This window comes from Pygocentrus nattereri, chromosome 2, assembly GCF_015220715.1.
Source record: "Pygocentrus nattereri isolate fPygNat1 chromosome 2, fPygNat1.pri, whole genome shotgun sequence".
NCBI lineage: Eukaryota > Metazoa > Chordata > Actinopteri > Characiformes > Serrasalmidae > Pygocentrus > Pygocentrus nattereri.
In genome coordinates this window covers 41719810-41739887 of record NC_051212.1, presented here as the reverse complement: position 1 = coordinate 41739887, position 20078 = coordinate 41719810, and the positions used below count along the sequence as shown (strand labels likewise).

The window sequence follows — 20078 nt, the reverse complement described above, 5'->3', positions numbered from 1 at the left end:
AAGCTCTCAGTGCTCTAATGCTGATCTGTGTGTTAGTGTGAGTCTCTCTGAAGTGAATGCAGTTATGAGAAACTACAACAGGAATCTTCTGCTCTGGGGAGCTGCTCCACTGAGCTTTCTGTCTTTGTGGAAGATCAAAGCAGAAATTAAAGTAAAACCACAAGCATAAGCTAAAACAAATGAATCTTTAATAGTTGAATGATTACACGTAAAACAAACAAACAATCAGATTGATTGATAAATAGATACATAGATAATTTGTAGCTAAAAAAAGTCCAGCGATGTAACTTTAATTCACTATATTAAACACAATATTCATTTCATTAGAGATGACTTGAGTTGGTGATCTCCTGAGTGTCCATTGGTCAGTTTTATACAAAATGTAGGTGGGACACACAAATCCACCTGTCACACAATGAGAGGCAGATCATGTGTTTCTCAACACATCTTAATAGCCTCTTAACTTTGTATGTGATTCCCTGAGGTGATTTAGTGATTTAGCTTTAAGCAGATTTTGTTCCTGTTTATATTCAGTGACCAAGGAACTTTGGTGTGTTTTTAGAATACAGAACATTTTCATTTGTTGTTCACTCAGAATCAGTTAAAAAATAAACATCCTTTACAATGAAATGCTGCTGACTAATTTAAATTAATTAAGTTGTATTTTCTTTTGAAATTGATCATTTTAACAAGTCCTTGTTAACCTATTCTATGTTCACTTGAGGTAAAAACATGACTTTGAAATCCTTTGAAGCAAACATGTTGATAGTACACTGTTAGAAATAAAAAAATATCTTTGCCAGTACATTTTTAATTTATGAAGGTACAAACAATGGAAATGTTGTCTTAAAAGGTACAACAGCGGTTTTATGGTCCAATTGTGTACCTTAAATAAGGTTTTCCCAGTGGAAAAGTGTGTGTTTTAAAACAGAACAATAACATGAAAAGCCTGGAGACGAGAAGGGGTGTGGAGTCAATACACACACACACACACACACACACACACACACACACACACACACAGTTTCTAAGCCGCATCTCTCTCAGGGTACACTGTAAACCCAAATAAGTTCAGATAACTAAAACATTTGAGGAAACTGATTACAACAAAGCATTTAAGTAGACAAACTCTTTTGTTTCAAGTGCAAAGACTATAAAGTCTTTATGTGCACTGAACTTCATAAAACTGATTAGCTTTTACTCAATATTATTACATTTTTAGAATTATTTAAATTCAGTGTAACTTTACTTAAAATAACTGTATACATTCTACTTAATGTTAAAATGTTTTCTTAACTATACCAAGTTAATTTTAATGAACTCAAAACATATTTTATTATTTTGGAATACTCAAAAAGTTGTATTAAGTTTAAATTAAAAATATTATATCAGACAGACTCTTCATTTACTCAAACATTTCAACTAGCGAATACTCATATGTCTAATACATAACTTAAAATATTTGAGGAAACTAATTACCACAAAGTAATTGAGTAAACTTAACTCAAAATACCTTCAGAAAAAATAAATAAAACAAGGAAACCTGAATCTGCTCAAATTAACTTTTTATTTTAACAAATGCAAACTATTGGGTACATTTACACAATACCCCATAAACAGTAATTTCAACAAATATATAAAATACCTGCTTAGGTGCAATAAAACTTCTCGCTGAAGTTAAAACACATTTAAGCATAAACTGTAAACACTTTAAACAAAAATAAACAAATAAAATGTATGGCTTTGTATAGGCTTGTCACAATCACATTATTGACTAATGGTACAAAAAAATAATAAATAAATAAAAAATCTAAAAAATCATGACCTCAATTTTTGCAGGCTTCAATATTGCCCATTGGGTTTAATGAATAGAGCACATGAGAATGAGCCAGTATGTCACCTTTTTTGGTTTTATTTTATTTGCTTTACTTGTGTATAATTAGATTTATTTATTCATTTATATTTCAATCACAATTTCTTAATATTAGTAATTATTAAAAGTACTTGCTCTTTAAAAAGAGTTTAATTGCATTATCATGCTATTACATTTTCACTCGCATAAATTAGCCTTAAAATGACTATCAACTATTGCAATAATCTTTGGGGCAGTATATTGTCCAATAAAATATAATAATCACAACAGGCCTAGCTCTGTATTAATAGGGATGCTCTGAATACAAGAAAGGGAAAAAAGTATTTCCATGAAACAAAATAAAATAAAGAAAAAGTATTAAACAAAAATATGTTAAGCCTGTTTGGGTAAGCCCTTAGTAAACATGCACTGGTGCAGCAACAGTTCTGTGTCCAATGGCCTGTTCCACTGCAACAATAAAATAAATAAATAAATAAACACACTTTAAACAGCACAAACCAGCTCATTTTCTGAACATATTTGTGAATTTCCAACACAACAAAAACAAACTTAACACAACAGCAGGTTTAACAAACAGGAGCACAGAAAGGTGATGAATCAACAGACATTTACAAAATGCAAGACCTACAAAGGTCCCATCAAGAGGGACCGAATCATTTGCCAATTCCACCCTCCCTAGCAGATCATTTTTTAGATTTAGCAGCCTGGGAGCTAGTGGTTTAAAGTCATCCAAGCCCATGAGGGCTTTCTAAATGAAGTTGAAGGTGTGGGTCAGTTCTTTTGGATAGCTGATGTTTAACGCATACATTAAACCAACTAACATGAGAAAAGCATCAGCCAAATACGAAAGGTCATTCAGGACAATATCACCTTCCAGCACAATGGCAAACCTTGCCGGGCTGAAATGAACACGGGAACTCTGGTCTTCTCAGTTGGTCTTCTCAGCATGGTGAATGAAGACCAAAGTCTGCAATGTCCGGTTCACTCTCTTTCTCAGCCTGGAAAATAAATTAAATAAACAAACAAATAGCAAACACACATACAAAAATAATTCCATTTTTTCTTTCTTCTTTTCTTTCTTCCAACTTATGCTTACTTCCAAAGCAGAACTAAGCATACCAGATTCAGTGGTGTTGGTGGGATGTCTTCAAATGTGAAACATGAATACGAAGAAACACAGGGAGGGCTCAAAGTGCAACAGTACATCTGTGGTTAACATCACATTACTCCTGTAAATAGATGTGAAACTCTTTAGATGAGGGAATGAGAAGAGGCAGATGGATTAGAGTGAAACAACAGAAGCAGGCGGAGATGCAGGATAGGAAGAAACATGGGAAGCAGAGGAAAAAACAGAAGCAGAGGAAAAACACAGCAAAGCAGAAAATTTTGTGCAATATCTTCGTTAAAATTAATACCAAATGTGGTCTCTTACCAGAAGATCATAAGCACTAAATATGCTCCTCAGAGCTTCAGCAGTCTTGCCAGTACGTGCAGCCTTCTGCCGGTAGACAGCCAATAGTTTTGTTGTATGCTTGTCCAACTCTGCATAGAACTTGCTTTGCAAGTTGATATTTATGATCCTGTGAAATTCTGCACAAACCTAAACATACAGCAACAGGAATACAAATTAGATTAATGTTCAGTTGTACAATTTGTTCTTTTTACAACACATTACAATCTGCATTTAAAATTAGTACAAATTATGCAAACGATAATGATCAAGTAACTTGCCACGAGTATCAGAGAAGGCACCACATAACCTGCATTTCCACTCCATATCTGCCAGTACAAACAAACTGACATAATGACAACCAGCCAATGGACAAAAAGCTAAAACTTGGAGCTCTATATTTCTAAAAGTTTCTTTATTTTCTAAACATGGGTTTTACGGATTCTGTACTGTCTAATATTGTTTCAGAAAAGAGTACAGGTCAAATTGAACTGTTGCATTTCTCTATGCTCTATTGTTGGACAGAGTGCATTTGCTCACAAAATTAGCACTTAATTAATACTCATTAGACTTACCTATGCAGTTATCTTTTAGGGGCTGGACACACATTCGTCTTTAGTGCACCCTCCTGTTCATGCACACAAAAATACAGATGTCTTTGACAATGCAACAAATGTATCAATGTGTTTACAGTAGTCAATACCAAAGAATCATGATTTTTTTTTTGTAATGATTAAAAAAAAAAATCAAAAGCACCAATGAATTGCATTTACATCGACGCATCTGCTCTTATCATTAAATCCATAAGCATGCAAAGTGATAATAAAACAAATATTTCAGTAACTACATCAACATTAGGCCATTTTAAAGGAACACACTGCAAAAAGAATTAAGGTTTAGCCTCTGCTTTAGCCTACTATTTGCATTTTCTGTTGTCAGTGCAGGAATATCAAACTTACTCAAACTAAATGCAGATAGGGGAAATACATGTTTAAACACAGTCTAAATTACCAAGAAAGTAACTAAAGTTTTACCAAGTTTAGACATTAACAACTGCTATGGGTATCTAGACGTTTAGATAACGTTTCTCTTTAACGTTAGCTAGCTAGCTAACGCTAGCTTAGCAAGTTAACCTACCTAGCTGTTACATGTCACGACAAGCCAAGTTACAGGCAAAGTAAACGGACAAACTACACATTTTGTTTACCTCAAAAACGAACTACAATTAAAACATTTTAAAAAATACTCACCAAATTACAATTCCAAGCATGAGAAGAGCCGCTGTGAGGAAAATGAAGACCACTGGTACAAGTATTTCACTCTGAGGCTTCAGCAGCTCTCTCTCTCTCTCTCTCTCTCTCTCTCTCTCTCTCTCTCTCTCTCTCTCTCTCTCTCTCTCGGCTGATAAGGAGGCGCACGCGCTGGAGTTCAAAAACGCGCGCAATTCAAATTAGCTACTTTAATAAAAACAACAACGTTTCTTACCGCAAATTATATCAGTGTTTAGAGCAGAACATGTACTTATCTAGTTAAAGGGAGAAAATGAAGTGTTTTAAAAAAAGAACTGCTAAGAAACCAGGTTTCCCTCACCAGCCGCACTGTCCGCCATGTTTGTTCAGAAATCCCAGTATCCTAATTAGATGGTTTTAACCAATAGGCATGCAGGAGCGCATTGCGTCAGAAGCTCCTTAAATATTAAATGAAAAACAATGAGTTTAGTGATCGTCTTTACTTGAAAATGTTGAGCTTACTGAGATTAAAACTTGATTATCGGTATGAACTTTAATGTTTTAAGCTGTTTGAACTGTTTTGCAGTTTTGCAGAGTTCACCACAATGTCAGGGAAAACAGTGTAGCAGGGGAGTCAATACAACTTAGAAAATATCGTTTCATTCGTTTCAAATAAATAAATAAGTGTTAGTGGTGTCTTTGTCTGGGTTTGTGGTTCACTGATATCATGGTGTAATAAGGAAATAAATTTCTGTACAGCCTCTCAGGGACTTTGTATCACTGGGTCTACTCTAAGAGCACAGTAGTAGAGCGCAGAGTCTGATAGCTTTAGTTAATAATAAGTTCAGGATATGTATCAGTTGTTGTTGCTTCAAGTCGAGGATAAGTGGGGAGACTACTGTGTGATTTTGCTCCTTTATACAGTAAATAATCTGGAGCTTCATTAACACACTCTCTGTACCAGTAAAGCCAAATGTAAGTACTGGTTTACTCATATGAGCATTTCAGAGAAACAATCTGCTTCTTTATTAACAATGTTGGCATCTTCCTCCTTTGAACCAATTGTATCTGCAAAAACACCTGAATTAAGAAAATAAAACAGTTTAAAATGTTTATCACCTGCAACTGTAACTGCATGTCGATCTACGTGTACATTAATTATTAGTTTACCTGATGCTATAATGAAATAAAGTGTTATGTATCTCTCCATGTGCAGTATGATTACAGTCATTTTTGACCACAGTGGTCTCTGTGTATGAAGGTGGTCTCTGTGTATGAAAGTGGTCTCTCTGCTTTGCTCTTTACATGAGAAAATTAGACTCTTGGACACCCAAACAGGAAGTGCTTGTGCTGAAGTATTGCAGCATGTGACAGGCAGAGTGTCTGTAACTAAGAACTGAGCCATCAGTTCAATACAGAACAACTGTTTTGTTCTGTAAACAGATTTTGATGTACTAATCTAAATAAAACATATTTACCTTATGTTTTTAATGAAACTGAACTAAACAACTGAGTTTTTATTTGTCTGTAACATTTCAGACTTACTGCGGTCGATGAGATTGACAGATTTGCATACTTATTCTCTTCAACTTCAGCAGACATATGAGGAGGAAGAGGATCACTCATACCCCCTCGAGTGTAAATGAACAGGAGAAACTCTGGTCTGGATCTGGGAAACTGATGATACCAGTGAAGAGGCTCATTAGTGCTGCTGCTACTGTAGGTGCAGGAGAGAGTAACATTATCACCCTCTGAAACATGCATTTCTCCGACAACTGGCACAACTGTCTGTTCTGATGAGTCTCCTAGAAATAGTAAAAATACTGAATAAAATAAAACATTGGAATCCCTCAAAAAACTTTAAGAATCTGAGATATAAAATTTCTGATATTTTTATTTTTACATGTTTCTCATAGTTTCTTACATCAGTTAAAATACATCAATAGAATGTTCTTACCGAAAAAGAGGTGCTAGGAGAGAAAGGATAAAGAGCAGCATGTTAATAGAGATGTGAAGTGACTGAGAGCAGAGTAAGAGCTGAATGGGATCAGTGTAGCTCTCTGCTGAGATACACAGCTCCACCCATAATGCAGCTCATGCACTCAATCACAATACACTGCTGTCATGCCTGGTTTCTTATAACCTCTTATAATTTAGACTATATGTAACGCAGAGTGAGGTAGCAGACGCATGTGCGGAGGTAAGTGACTTTTATTGAGGGCAAATCCAAAATCAGGGTCATCACGGTCTAGGGTCATAGAGCCAATACGGATAGAACGGGGTGCAGACATGACAGACAAACCAGAATACAACAGAACAAAACAAACCAAACCACAGCATACATCAAACAAAGACCGATACAAAGACCAGCAAAGACAAAGTGCAAACACAGGGCTTAGTTTAGTTAAATACATGATACTGCCATGAGGATTTTCACCCGCTTTCCTGCTTTTCCACAATAAATTTTAAGTTCATCATCTTAAGCTCATCATTTAAAGCTGCATAATGTAAGATTTGTTTTATTAAAACTGAAAGAAGTAGCAGTACTGAGTGAGGAGAATTTAAAAGGCTAATCTATGTCGTCTGTTCTGTGGTGAAACCCTGTAAGTGCTCATCAGGTGATCATGAGTCTGATCCCTGGTTATACCACAGCTGTCTGTGACCAGGAGTCAAAGAGATCACAACAGGCCTCTCTCTCTCTCTGGGTGGGTGTGATGACCATCTGTCACTCTACATGATGGGGTGGTGGGTTCTGAAGTACAACTGTTTTCAAAATGTTCTACTGCTTTGTGTGCAATTACACATTTCCCTGAGAGGTCTACAAAGCTCAAAGCTTACTTAGTCTAGCTTTAAGCAGAAGTCTGAAGTCTTTTGTAATAGTTATTTTAATGCTCTCTGAGACAAAACAAAAGTGACTTCATGCAGGTATGAGTCACAACAAATGCAGGCCATTAATTACTCTTAGTTCATTTGTTTTTAAACCACCATATTCAACATTATCATCAAGTTACACGTGATATATTAACAACAAATACATGACCAAGTGCAGAGTTTCATTCCACACAGTGTTTTTGTACAGTGTAGCTGGGTTTCCTGTCACTGTGGGCCTCAAGGCACAGTAGTATAGAGCAGAGTCTGATACTGCAGCAGAGGAGATCGTCAGGTTCATCACTTTGCTGTTTCTATCAGCTACAGCAGATAACCGAGCTAATGAATCAGCTTCAACAGGATCTCCAGATTCAGTGGTGGAGAGGAGGAATTCTGGTTTGGATCTGGAATATTGACGATACCAAAACAAGCCATATGGAGAAACACTGTAGTTGCAGGAGAGAGTAACAGTCTCACCATCTCTGGCAGGTATAACAGACCCATAAGATCTTATCACATTTTCAAAAGAGTCACCTGTTAGAAAAGAAAGTGGAAACACTAATGTTCAGAAATTTTGATGATAAACTGAAAAACAGGAGTTTAAAGTATCTCTTACCTGTTAATACTGAAAGAATCAGAAATGCACAGAAGAACATGATGGTTAAAGAAAATAACAGCAAGAGGAAAAGTCAGAAATGAGGCCTGTCTTCTGTGAAAGCACACATCCCCACTTTCTGACACTCTCAGAGGATTCCATGTCTGTTACAGCTGCACACCCACCCCCAGTGAGTTTGAGAGCCTATGATAGGATCTACACATCACTAGATACAGTGAATTAGAATGATCATACCAGTGCATACCAATACATCAGACCTGTAGATCTTTGGTTTGTCAAGGGTTCATCTGTTAGGACAACGGTTTATATAAAGCCATGAACACTCAAAGATCCACTGGCATGCTAACTCGATTCTTTTCATGATGAAATGGTTCTTCAGATTGAAAGAGAAACAATTCTATGTAGAACTTTTTTGGAAAATGGTTCTATATAGCACCAAAAGGGTTCTTTTTTGCCATACACATCACTTTATTTTACAGTCAATCAATACAAGATGTTCCAGTAAACTAGCTTTGCTACTGCCTGAGGCTTCAGCAGCTGTACAGCATATGTACAGTACTGAATATCAAGCTTCAGATCTTTAGATGACAAAATATAGTGTCTAGTATAGTGTTTAATAATGTATACATGAACATTTCTTTATAAGTTTATATTTTAAAATATGCCCAATTTCTACTATTTCCTGCAGCTACATACTTGATCCAGCTACGAAGAGCTTGATGAGCTGGATCAGGTGTGTTGTGGCAGGGAAAACTGTGCAGGACAGTAGATTCCCAAGACTGGAGCTGAGAACCACTGATGAATATCAGTGACATATGGGGATCTTTATTAAGACTAGAGAAACACATTGTCCACTTGGGGGCAGTATTGTCAAGGTTACAGGAGCAGAGATTGTTGAAATATTGGAAAAGTGTCAGTCTGAATTGCTCCAAAGCTGAACAACAGTATAGGACAATACTGAAATGTGAATAAATGATTGTGTGTGGATTAAATGATAAAATATGCATAAAGTGAAATGTCAGATAAGAAAAAAAAAAAAAACAGGAAAAAAGCCTCTCCACTCATTAAAAATCCTTCCTCATCATTTTTACTTATTCTTTGTTTCTGGTGGTATCATATTAAAATGTTAACTTAGTGTCTTAAATTACTGACTGATTTTATCAATATTGACTTACTATATCAAATCCATGACTTATTTTCTTAAAATATTGACACACCATTACAAACATTAGTGACCATTGTTAAAAAATTGACTTAATATGCTGAAAAAGAATAATTTCTTTATGAAAGTCTTTAGTCTGAGGTATTGCTGATCTGTGTGTTAGTGTGAGTCTCTCTGAAGTGAGTGCAGTTATGAGAAACTACAACAGGAAACTCCTGCTCTGGAGAGCTGCTCCACTGTGCTTTCAGTCTTTGTGGAAGATCAAAGCAGAAATAAATGTGGAACCTCAAGCATAAGCAAAAAAAAACTGATCCTGAATAGTTAATTAAGATTAATACATGACAGGAAAAATAAATCAATATGAAAGCATGCAGAACAATAGCTTATTATAACATGAACATTTTCCAACAGACCTAATCACACAGCCACATCTCCAGTGTTGAATGAACTCCTACACTGTACATGTTTGCTCTGTATGTGTCGCCAGTGTCAGACTAAAGGTTATGTGTCCAGTCAAAAACCTGAAACGGAGGAAAATTTACACACATTAACTCTTATTAAAAACATTTTTAACACTCTTAATATTCACAAGGCTTGACTAAAAACACACAGAGAGCAGAGAACAGCAATTTGTGGACAAGAAAAAACACATTAACCAAAAAACAAAACAAGCTGATTTATGCATTGAGAAATAATATATATATATGTACATATATATATATATATATATATATATATATATATATATATATATATGGCAAATATATATATAATGAACATTTATATATATGGAATGAACCTTGATATATATGGAATGAACATTGGTGCAATGTGGCTGAGACGAAGCAAACGCTTGCAGATATTATAGGAAAGTAAAATTTAATATCGTTTGGGAATTCCAAGACCGTGGTCACAAAAACAATTTTCACCTTCACCTTCTACATGGTCAAATGACGGCCATGGAGCACTACTACTACAAGCATTTGCTATGAGCCTTTTGTCATTGAGAAGAGACGCAACCAACTCCCGAGCTCTTTCAGCCATGGCTTGTTAAGGATTCTCCCTCCCACAACCTTGCGAGCAAATTCGCGCGATTCAGCAGAGGACCCAACAATGTTGACCAAATCAGTGCCTAGTGTAAAATTAAAGTTTAATTTATTTCCAGTAACTATTAGCGCTGAAAACAGTGTGAATTGACTTTATGAATAAATATAAATTATGCGATGCACATACACATGAGAAGATAATTTTATGATTAATTCCATAGATATGTCAGCGTTCATTGTATATATAAATGTGCCTTTCATGTTAATATTTATAATATTAATATTTAATATGTTCATTCCATATATATCATTGTTAATTGCATATATATATGCAACTCCTGGACAGTCTGTGGTGCAATGTGGCGTTGGTGGATGGAGCAAGACATGATGTCCCAGATGTGCTCCATCGGATTCAGGTCTGGGGAATGGGCGGGCCAGTCCATAGCTTCAATGCCTTCATCTTGCAGGAACTGCTGACACACTCCAGCCACATGAGGTCTAGCATTGTCCTGCATTAGGAGGAACCCAGGGCCAACTGTACCAGTTAACACCTCGAACAGTTCAACTCTTTGCTAACAGTAAATTATGTGTTCAACAGATGCCCACTCTTGCTAAAATATCCACCCTGTCATGCACTCTATGCTGACTAAAAGATCATATGCATCTTAAGGAAGACAGAAGAGGGACAGTCCATGTAACCCAAATTGTTAAATACATGCAAACAAACAGTATAATAATTTACACACCTGTGCATGTATGCATTCACACACGATGAGTCATTCTGGAGCACAGTGGTCTCTGTGTATGAAGATGGTCTCTGTGTTTAGCTCTTTACATGAAGCAATTAGATTCCCACCCAGGAAGTGCTTGTGCTGAAGTATCACATCATGTGATTGGCTGCTCTTGGGTTTAAGATTGTGCTGGATTATTCCTGGTGCCTCAAAAATTTAAGGGCACACCCACTGAGTTTCTCTTTATTTTTACTGTTGACCACATCTTAGAAGACATCAAACCCATGAAGTAACACAGGTGACTAATTATCTTTTATACTCACATTTTCAGTCACAGTTTGGAAACTCTAAGATGTGAAAGCAATAATATGTAATTTCTCTATAGTTATTTTTACAAAAATGAAAGTTTTTATTTGAACGTTTTTTCCCCTCATTTATCTTAGCAGTTTGGCAGCGGCTTTGGTCTTGAACTTGGAATCATTGTCCTATTGGAAAACAGATTTCTCCACAGCTTCAGTTTCTTTGGATCCGATGTTCTTTTACCATATTTCCTGTAGTCTTTGAGCTCTTGATTGTGCTTTTCCAGTGAGTCACTCCAGAGTAATGAAATCATCAAATGACATGTACCATAATTTTCTGGAAAGCAGAAAGACTTGAAACTAGTGCATGCAAGAAGCTAACCAGCCCTTTGAGTGTAGTAAAGGGTTGATAATCACCTTTGAAGGTAATTATGGAGTAGACTATAGGACATTGTAGTATCACTAGCATTTCTTCCATGTTGAACAGAAGACAGAACCATTTGTCTCTGTGTTTGGACACTGTGAAATTAGACCTCTGCATTTTATCCATCCATGCAGTGAAACACCCACATACATGTACACTAGCAAACACACACACGAGGAGCCAGTGAGCACACTTGCCTGGAGCAGTGGGCAGCTTGATCCACCAGTAGCCAGGGAGCAATTGAGGGTTAGGTGCCTTGCTCAAGGGTACTTCAGTCATGGATTGTCAGCCAAGGGGATTAAACTGGCAACCTTCCGGTCACAGGGCTGGCTCCCTAACCTCCAGCTCACGACTGCCCATGTGGGACAGCTATCAGTTTTTTTCTTGCTCTGTTTGAATCTCTCAGATCAACACATGCAAAATCAATTTCCTCCTGACTGGACCCCAACGATCTGAAATATTCACAAAGTGTTGATCATATCAGTCTTAAGGAGCCATTCAGACAAACAGCCTAACACTGGGATCAGCCTGGATGGAAATGTTCTCAGAGTGTTTTAGCAGGATGGACACAGCTGACCCAGAGCTGATGCTCAATTTCAGTGACAAACAGCCTCAATGTGAGGTCTGAATAATCAAGTCATACAAAATGCAGTCAGCTCACTCTGCTGTAAGTGAAGGACCCAGACTTAAAGTAAATCAATCCAATGCAATGAGCAAGGCTGTAACTACTGAGGTGAGTTTAATATGAGGTTATTTTTTTATTGTAAATGTAATTCTTTGTGGCTGCATTTTTTAATTTAGTGTGACTAGGTTGTACTGATTCTTAAACACTCAAATGTTCTTCTTTCTTTTCTTTTTCCCAGCTGCAGGTGCTACCACAAACTTTATCTGTGCTTGTTCTTCACTGATGACAAAGTGTGATAAAGAAATAACTTTGATCTTCTGTGGTTTGAGGAGCTTCTTATACGTCTTTGAGTTTTTGTACAGCCTCTCAGGGACTTTGTATCACTGGGTCTACTCTAAGAGCACAGTAGTAGAGTGCAGAGTCTGTGAGCTTTAGGCCACTGATAATAAGTTCAGTAGATGTATCAGTTGTTGTTGCCTCGAGTCGAGTGTCAGCTGGAGTGCTCTTGTAGCTGCTATATGATTTTGCGCCTCTATACAGTAAATACTGTGGTGCTCTGTTAAAGCGCTGTCAGAACCAGTAAAGCAAAATATCACTGCTGGTTGACTCATAAGAACATTTCAGAGTAACGTTGTCTGTTTCTTTACTGATAATGCTGCCATCTTCCTCCCTCGGTCCAATTTTATCTGCAAATACACCTGAATTAAGAAAAAAGAATAAGTGTTTCATGCTAAAGTTTTTAAAAGGCAGAGTCACTGAAATACATGGACATTCATTAGCAGTTCATTACCTGATGCTACAGTGATAATCAGTGGTATGAATCTCCTCATGTGCAGAAAGTTGTGTAGTTGAGGCATTTTGGAACAGAGCTGTGTGAGGTCTGTCTGTGTAATAGTGGTGATTTATGTGCTGAACTTAGATGAGGAAGTAAGTCAGGAAGTGCTTGTGTTGCAGTATAACAGCACAGATCTTCACTCAGCAGCATCTGTGTCTATGAACTGAACCACCAAAACAATACAGAGCAATTCCAGTGTTATTCACAAAGGCAATGTATTTTATATTAGAGAATGATGTTTCTCCATGAACACAGCTTTTAGTGCAAGAAGGCTGTGTTCTTAAAACACCTATAAACACAAATAAATATTACATATTTAATATTTCTTGACTGGCTTGTACACATGTGAAAAATTGAGACAATGCATTGTTGAAATGGTCGCTGTTGTAAATAAAGATTTTTTCTTGAAGTTAAAAAAGAAACAATCACTTTTCCAATCTGACTATATATAAATAGTGACTGCAGGTAACAGACTCACTGACTTCCATCTGATATTTTTGTATGAGGGGTGCATGTGTTGTCATCACAGTGGACATCAAAGCACAGTGATACACAGCAGAGTCAGAAATGTGCAGGTTCTGGATTGTCAGTGGAACTAAACTGGAATTGGAATCTAAATATGCACTAAATCTGTCTTTAAACTCCAGTCCAGTGTGTCCTTGTCCAAAAGTTCAATTCATCAGAACAAACTGAGGAGATGCTTTACTCTGTTGTTTGTACCATAAGAGATACAGTGACTGATCAACAGTGCTGTACTTGCAGTGTAAAACTGCTGCATCTCCTTCATTGGCAGAGATTAATTCTGTAGATTGTTTTACAGAGTCTCGTCCCCTGCAGACTGAAAAAAAAGAAATAATAACAACAGCAAAAGAAAGACTTTAAAAGTAGTGCATATTAATTTTTTGATGTAATTTATTATAAATAACAGCCTCGTACCAGAATATAGTGCACCTGACAGCACTGCTATTTTCACCAGATGGTCCATTGTTAAGAACAGTCTCAGCATTTTTACTTTTAAATTCTCTGCTATTGTTTCTTATCTGAACTGAAATAAACAGAAGCTCAGCCTCTGAGCAGATTCTCAGCTGTGCTCACATCATGCTTACATCACTGCTGCCCTCTTGTGTTTGATCAGCACAATGTGTATATAAACTATAGACAGAGTCAATATTGTACTATATGATAGTGTTTCACTGCCTAAAAGAAGTCATCCTGATTCATCGTCATATTAATAATGAAGAAGTCATAATGATGAGACAGTGATGAAGACTAAAAAACAGAATAATGTATTTAATTCAAACTCAATTCATTTGCTTCATTTGTTTCTTTCAAGATCTTTAGTAAACGTGTGATTAAATAATACTAAAACTCTTCTTCTCAGTAATATCAGTTATAAAGTCCCTTCACATCATATTAGAATCTCACCTATAGACAAAAAAAGTTTCAGAGTTTAAAGTTTGTTAGCGGCAGAGTTCACAGCAGAGTATTACACTACAGAGACATACAGGTTCTGGATCAATAAGCTTGTTGAAGAATGATAATGTGGTTTATGTCTGTCTCTGTTAAAATCAGATTTATTAAAACCAACAATGAATCTGTTCAGTACTGATTTATAGCAACATTGTTGGATGATTATGATGATCAGGTCTTAACAAGAAACTTACCAAGAAAGTAAATAATTTAATTTGACATTGTTTCCCGTATAAATAAGGACCACAATCATTTTCCCTCTTCAGGAATGTTTTCATTCTGACACTGAGGAATGCTGAAGTTTTTTGGAGAGGAATTGAGATGAAGAGACATTGTAGCGCTGCAACCTTGTGGTAGTTGGCTTATGTCCACATTTTCTGTATACAGTCTTGTTTTCACTGGGGATAAATTGTTTGATAAACAGCAGCATGTGCTAAGAGTCTTCTTCTTCTGTTGTAAAGCATCCAAAGGTTTTATCATTGTAGCCACACAGTCTGTAGACTATATATAATCTGAGTTGAGCTGCAACATCTACACAGGTTTTTGTACAGTGTAGCTGGATTTCCTGTCATTGTGGGCTGCAGGGCACAGTAGTAGAGTGCAGAGTCTGATACTGCAGCAGAGGAGATTATCAGATCCAGACGCTTTACGTTCTTCTGAACTTCAGTAGATAAACGAGGATGAGAAGAATCTGCTGTCTGATTTTGGCCTGATTCCATCACTAGAACAAGGAACTCAGGTGCTGCACCGGTATTCTGGCGATACCACTGTAGATTGTTCATAGACACTTTATAGTCATAATTACAGGAGAGTCTAACAGTTTGCTTCTCTTTACCACTCACAGCAGAAGATGTAGGAGTAACACTGTCTTGTTTGCTGGAACCTGAAAAATTTTTTCACATTGATTCAACAATTAAAAATTTGAAAACAATTGGAATCTTACTTCCATGAATACAACTAAAGAACATTTGACAAACAAATATAATGCTTAAAGAAGACATGTTGAATAAATGAAGCTAAAATCCTACCTGTGAGTGCTGTAAAAAGCAGTAGTGAACAGAGAAACATTGTGCTCTACTTTCCTTTCCTGGAAGCTGCACTGTAGCATTCTGTTTTACCTTCAACTACTCCATCCTGCCATTTTTGTTAGCCAATCAGAATGCAGTACAGTCTGCTGTGTACAGGAGAGTGCAGGCAACTTTTTACATTACATTTTTTAATACATTTAAGCAAAGCAATGAGTTATACTCACAATTAACTCACACAGTTAATCCAGTTTTATGATGTCTGACATGTATTTTTTTATAACAATATAGCAAATATCAGTGAAACTGAAAAAAGATGTAAAAAAAAACTATTTTCATTCTACAAAAATATGGTTTAAAATGTGTCTCTTAGGAAACATCTGTCTCTACTTGACAGTTGACTTTAAGTAAGTTGGACATATTATCTTATATTAGATTTTACCCAAACTCTCCTCTACTGCGTACGTCATCTTAAACATTTATAACAAACTATTGTGTCTAGTCCATCATTTTGTTCATGTCATTTTACAACACATCTGAGCATAATCATATTCAATACTGAATAACAATGTTTTCTGTAAGCTGGTAATCCTGTTTTCAATGAGGCTGTGTAGCCTTTTACATGTATTAATGTACTGATATAAAATACATTGTCACAGGTTATTTAGGGTTTTTTCCACAAAATCAGCTATTCTGATACAATATTACCAAGGAGCAGCTAAATGAGTCACCAGTCTTGTCATTTCACCCTTCATCCATTCTCTGAGTACATGTGCTATATGCTGAAGGTGCTGAAGTTTGCTTTTTTCAGTAACTGCAAAGTATGTCAATTATATTAAAATATCTCTTGTATATTTAACCAAATATACGCAGATGAAGAAATCAAAGACTCATGTCTTGCCCTTGTATGTAATCATAGTAATTCTAGTGTAAATAAACAGCAATGTTGCTCTTCCTTTTTTTTGTTTTGTTTTTTTTAGACTAGTCCAAACAAGAATATGGCAGCGTTTAAACAACAAAGTCTAGCATTATGACATCACACCCATGTGAACATGTGAATTGTGACAAAGTGGTGTCATCTTCTGTTCTGAGTTCTGAAATTGGACCTTTATTGTTGAAATTGATTAGAAAAGAAAAACACACTTTACACTCATCGACACTGTTCTTCACTGATAATTCTTCAGCTTCTAACGGCCATTCATGCCTTCTGATGAGGTGCCTGGTGCACTTCAGAGGTCAGACTGACTTGACTTTGAGATATATTTTCCCGAAATGGTTATACATGGTAATGATTAACTAACAAAGCAGTTGCATTTTTTCTCTGCAAATTAAAGCACAGTTTACATATACTTGATGAATTTAACATATTGGAAAAAATGAAACATAATATATCAAATTTGCCATAACTTTTCTACACTCCTCATTTCATGTTTCATTTTCTTCTATGTTAAATTCAGTAAATAAATGGTAACTGTGCATTAAATTGTACAGATATTGGGTGTCTGTAGAAGATATGTTGACTTATTGTCACTTAGAAAATCAAGAAAACGTGTACTTTAACCAGGGTTAGGCAAACTTTTGAGCATAACTTTTACTAGAGCATAAAAAAACCTTTGTGTTGTGCATATTAAATTTTTTTTGCAAGTTTTACCACCTGCAGTCATGTCAGATAATAACAGATACATTCATTTTACTGTGATTTCCTTGTATTCTCAGAGACTTTGTATCACTGAGTTTAAACTAAATGAGCACAGTAGTAGAGAGCTGTATCTGCAAGTATTAGTCTACTATGTAACTGTGAGCTCAGTGGATGATCTGGAAGTAGCAGATAAAAATGATCTGAAGTATGGCTACCAGACCCTGGTTACATACTCAGGATACTGTCAGTTCCAGTGAGTCATAAGAGCATTTCAGTGTAACAGATTCTCCTTCTTTACTAAAAATATCAGTTGTCTGATCATTTGATCTGATTAGCAAACACACATGAAAGAATGATAAAGTGGAATGCACGTTTAGTTTATAAACACGTTTATATTTAAAAAGTCATTAGCCAAAGTTTGTATTTGTTTTTTGTATTTGTTTGTTTGTTTGTTTATTGTTTATAATGTGGCTGTCATAGATTTCAGTATTATTGTAATTAATCTGATGAAACCAATAACCATAGAAACCAAAGCAAATCACAAAGTCATACAACTTCTGCATCCACACATGAGATAATGTAAGATCTTGAAAAGGTGACTGAGATAGTTCAGCACTTCTTCAAGAGTCTTACAGTAGGATTAAAACACTAACATCGCTTTGATCATACAGTGAAAGGATCCACACCATGTTTGGTCATATGATTCTAACAGTAGTTCCACTAACAGAAAGAATCATGTATTTTATTTTCAGAAACTTATTCATGTGCATATCAAGCAGGAAGAACACAAGTCAGTCACTACTTTGAACAGTACCAAAGATTTTTATAATCCAAAACATCTGTGCTTTTAAAATTTTCTAAACTATTGTTTGTGACATTACAATATGAGCAATACTGATTTCAAGGTTGATATTTTTGAGAGTGAAATGCAGCAGTGAATCAGTACAACACTGTACAGAAACACAGAAACATGAGTAAGAACAGAGCTCCATTCCAAACAGTGTTTTTATACAGTGTAGCTGGGTTTCCTGTCACTGTGGGCTTCAGGGCACAGTAGTAGAGTGCAGAGTCTGATACTGCAGCAGAGGAGATCACCAGGTTCAGAACTTTGCTGTTCTGAATTTTATCAACTGTAGCAGAAAACTGTGCAGCTGGATCAGCTTTAACAGTTCCTCCAGATTCAGTGGTGGAGAGGAGGAATTCTGGTTTGGATCTGGAATACTGACGATACCAAAACAGGCCATATTGAGAAACATTGTAGTTGCAGGAGAGAGTAACACTCTCACCATCTCTGGCTTGTTTAACAGACCCATGAGATGTTATCAAGTCTTCAGAAGAGACACCTGTTAAAAAAGAAAAGAAAATGTTCAGTAAAATTTCAGATGTTAAACTGAATACAACAGGAGTTTCATGGGTCTCTTACCTGTCAGCACTGAAGGAATCAGAAAAGCACAGAAGAACATGATGGATAAAGAAAATGACAGTGAGATGAAGAGTCAGAAATGAGGTCTGTGTCCTATAAATGTTTCTTCATGATTTAATCACACAGCTCCACCTTCTGACTCTCTGAGTTTTCCACATGTTATCACTGAGAAAGCTGGATCAGCCCCGTTCAGTGTGTTTGTGAACCTGTGATTAGAACTACAGTTGTATTCAGCTCTTTGGCCCTCAAATGATACGTTTTATAGATTTTCTGAGTGAAAATAATATATTTGTGCCATAGTTTGTTCTCAGTACACCATGTGTTAATTATACTTAGACAACCAAGACAACATAGATTTTTACTTTTACATATCACACACACACACACACACACACACACACACACACACACACACACACACACACACACACACACTAACCATTTCTAATAAACTGTAATTTATGGGGAAAAAAAAAGAAAAAATAGCAAACCAGATAGTTAAAATGATAGACAATAGATATATAAAATGATAAATTCAAATTCGTATCATATTCTATTATAGTTCTGGCTGGATTTGGCAGTAGTAGTAGTCAGGCGTCAGAGTTTTTGTTGTGGTATCCAGTACAGCCTGTAAAATCACTTCATCATTTGCAGCTGTTGGGGTGGTCTGTCAGGCAAACCAGCCTGCTGAAAACCAGAGGTGAAGTAAACTCTCAGTTACTCTAGCCAGTGACTCTTTACACCAAGACTGACTGAACTCAACCTGCCTATGACTGGAGCTCAACTATGTCTGTGTGTCATCCTCGGTGTGCTTTCCATGATTAAAAAATGGCCAAATAAACTAACCCTATGAAACTTCAAACGACTTACAGACTCATGACTCTAAATGATTCATAAGCAACAAAAGGCTGCATTTCAGTGAATGTGTATCAGTCGAATTCCATCGAAGCAGGACACATCATCCAAGCAGGGCTTCGGGCTGACTATTAATACACTGCTGCCACCTACTGGATATATTTTGAATTGCAGTAGTCAAGACGCTGAGCTTGTGAGAAACACTGGCAGGTTTTTGTACCATGTAGCTGGGTTTCCTGTCACTGTGGGCTGCAGGGCACAGTAGTAGAGTGCAGAGTCTGATACTGTAGCAGAGGAGATGATCAGATCCACACTGGTGGCTTCTTTTCTGTGTTTGATTGATATTCCAGTAACAGGAGGTGAATAATCTGCTATGAGGAACTGAGGAGGTGATGCTGAATTCTGGAGATACCAGAAAAGATTTCTAACAGAACCGCTGTAATTACAAGAGAGTGTAGCATTTTCACCCTCATTGGTGAACACTGCTGCAGTGTATGGAGAGATTAGT

The 20078-nt window shown here is 36.4% G+C and overlaps 1 long non-coding RNA gene and 1 gene segment (V, D, J or C); both read right to left on the bottom strand.

Moving 5' to 3' along the window:
- Positions 1-2271: 2271 nt before the first annotated feature.
- Positions 2272-3341, bottom strand: LOC119261880. Its single transcript, XR_005129240.1, has 3 exons — positions 3306-3341; positions 2993-3102; positions 2272-2871 (listed from the first exon to the last, which is right to left on the bottom strand). It is a non-coding gene; the product is annotated as an uncharacterized LOC119261880 (long non-coding RNA).
- Positions 3342-17610: 14269 nt separating this feature from the next.
- LOC119264950 lies at positions 17611-18781 on the bottom strand. The segment is given in 3 exon segments: positions 17611-17619; positions 18343-18635; positions 18716-18781. Coding segments are annotated over 3 exon segments (342 nt in total).
- Positions 18782-20078: the final 1297 nt, after the last annotated feature.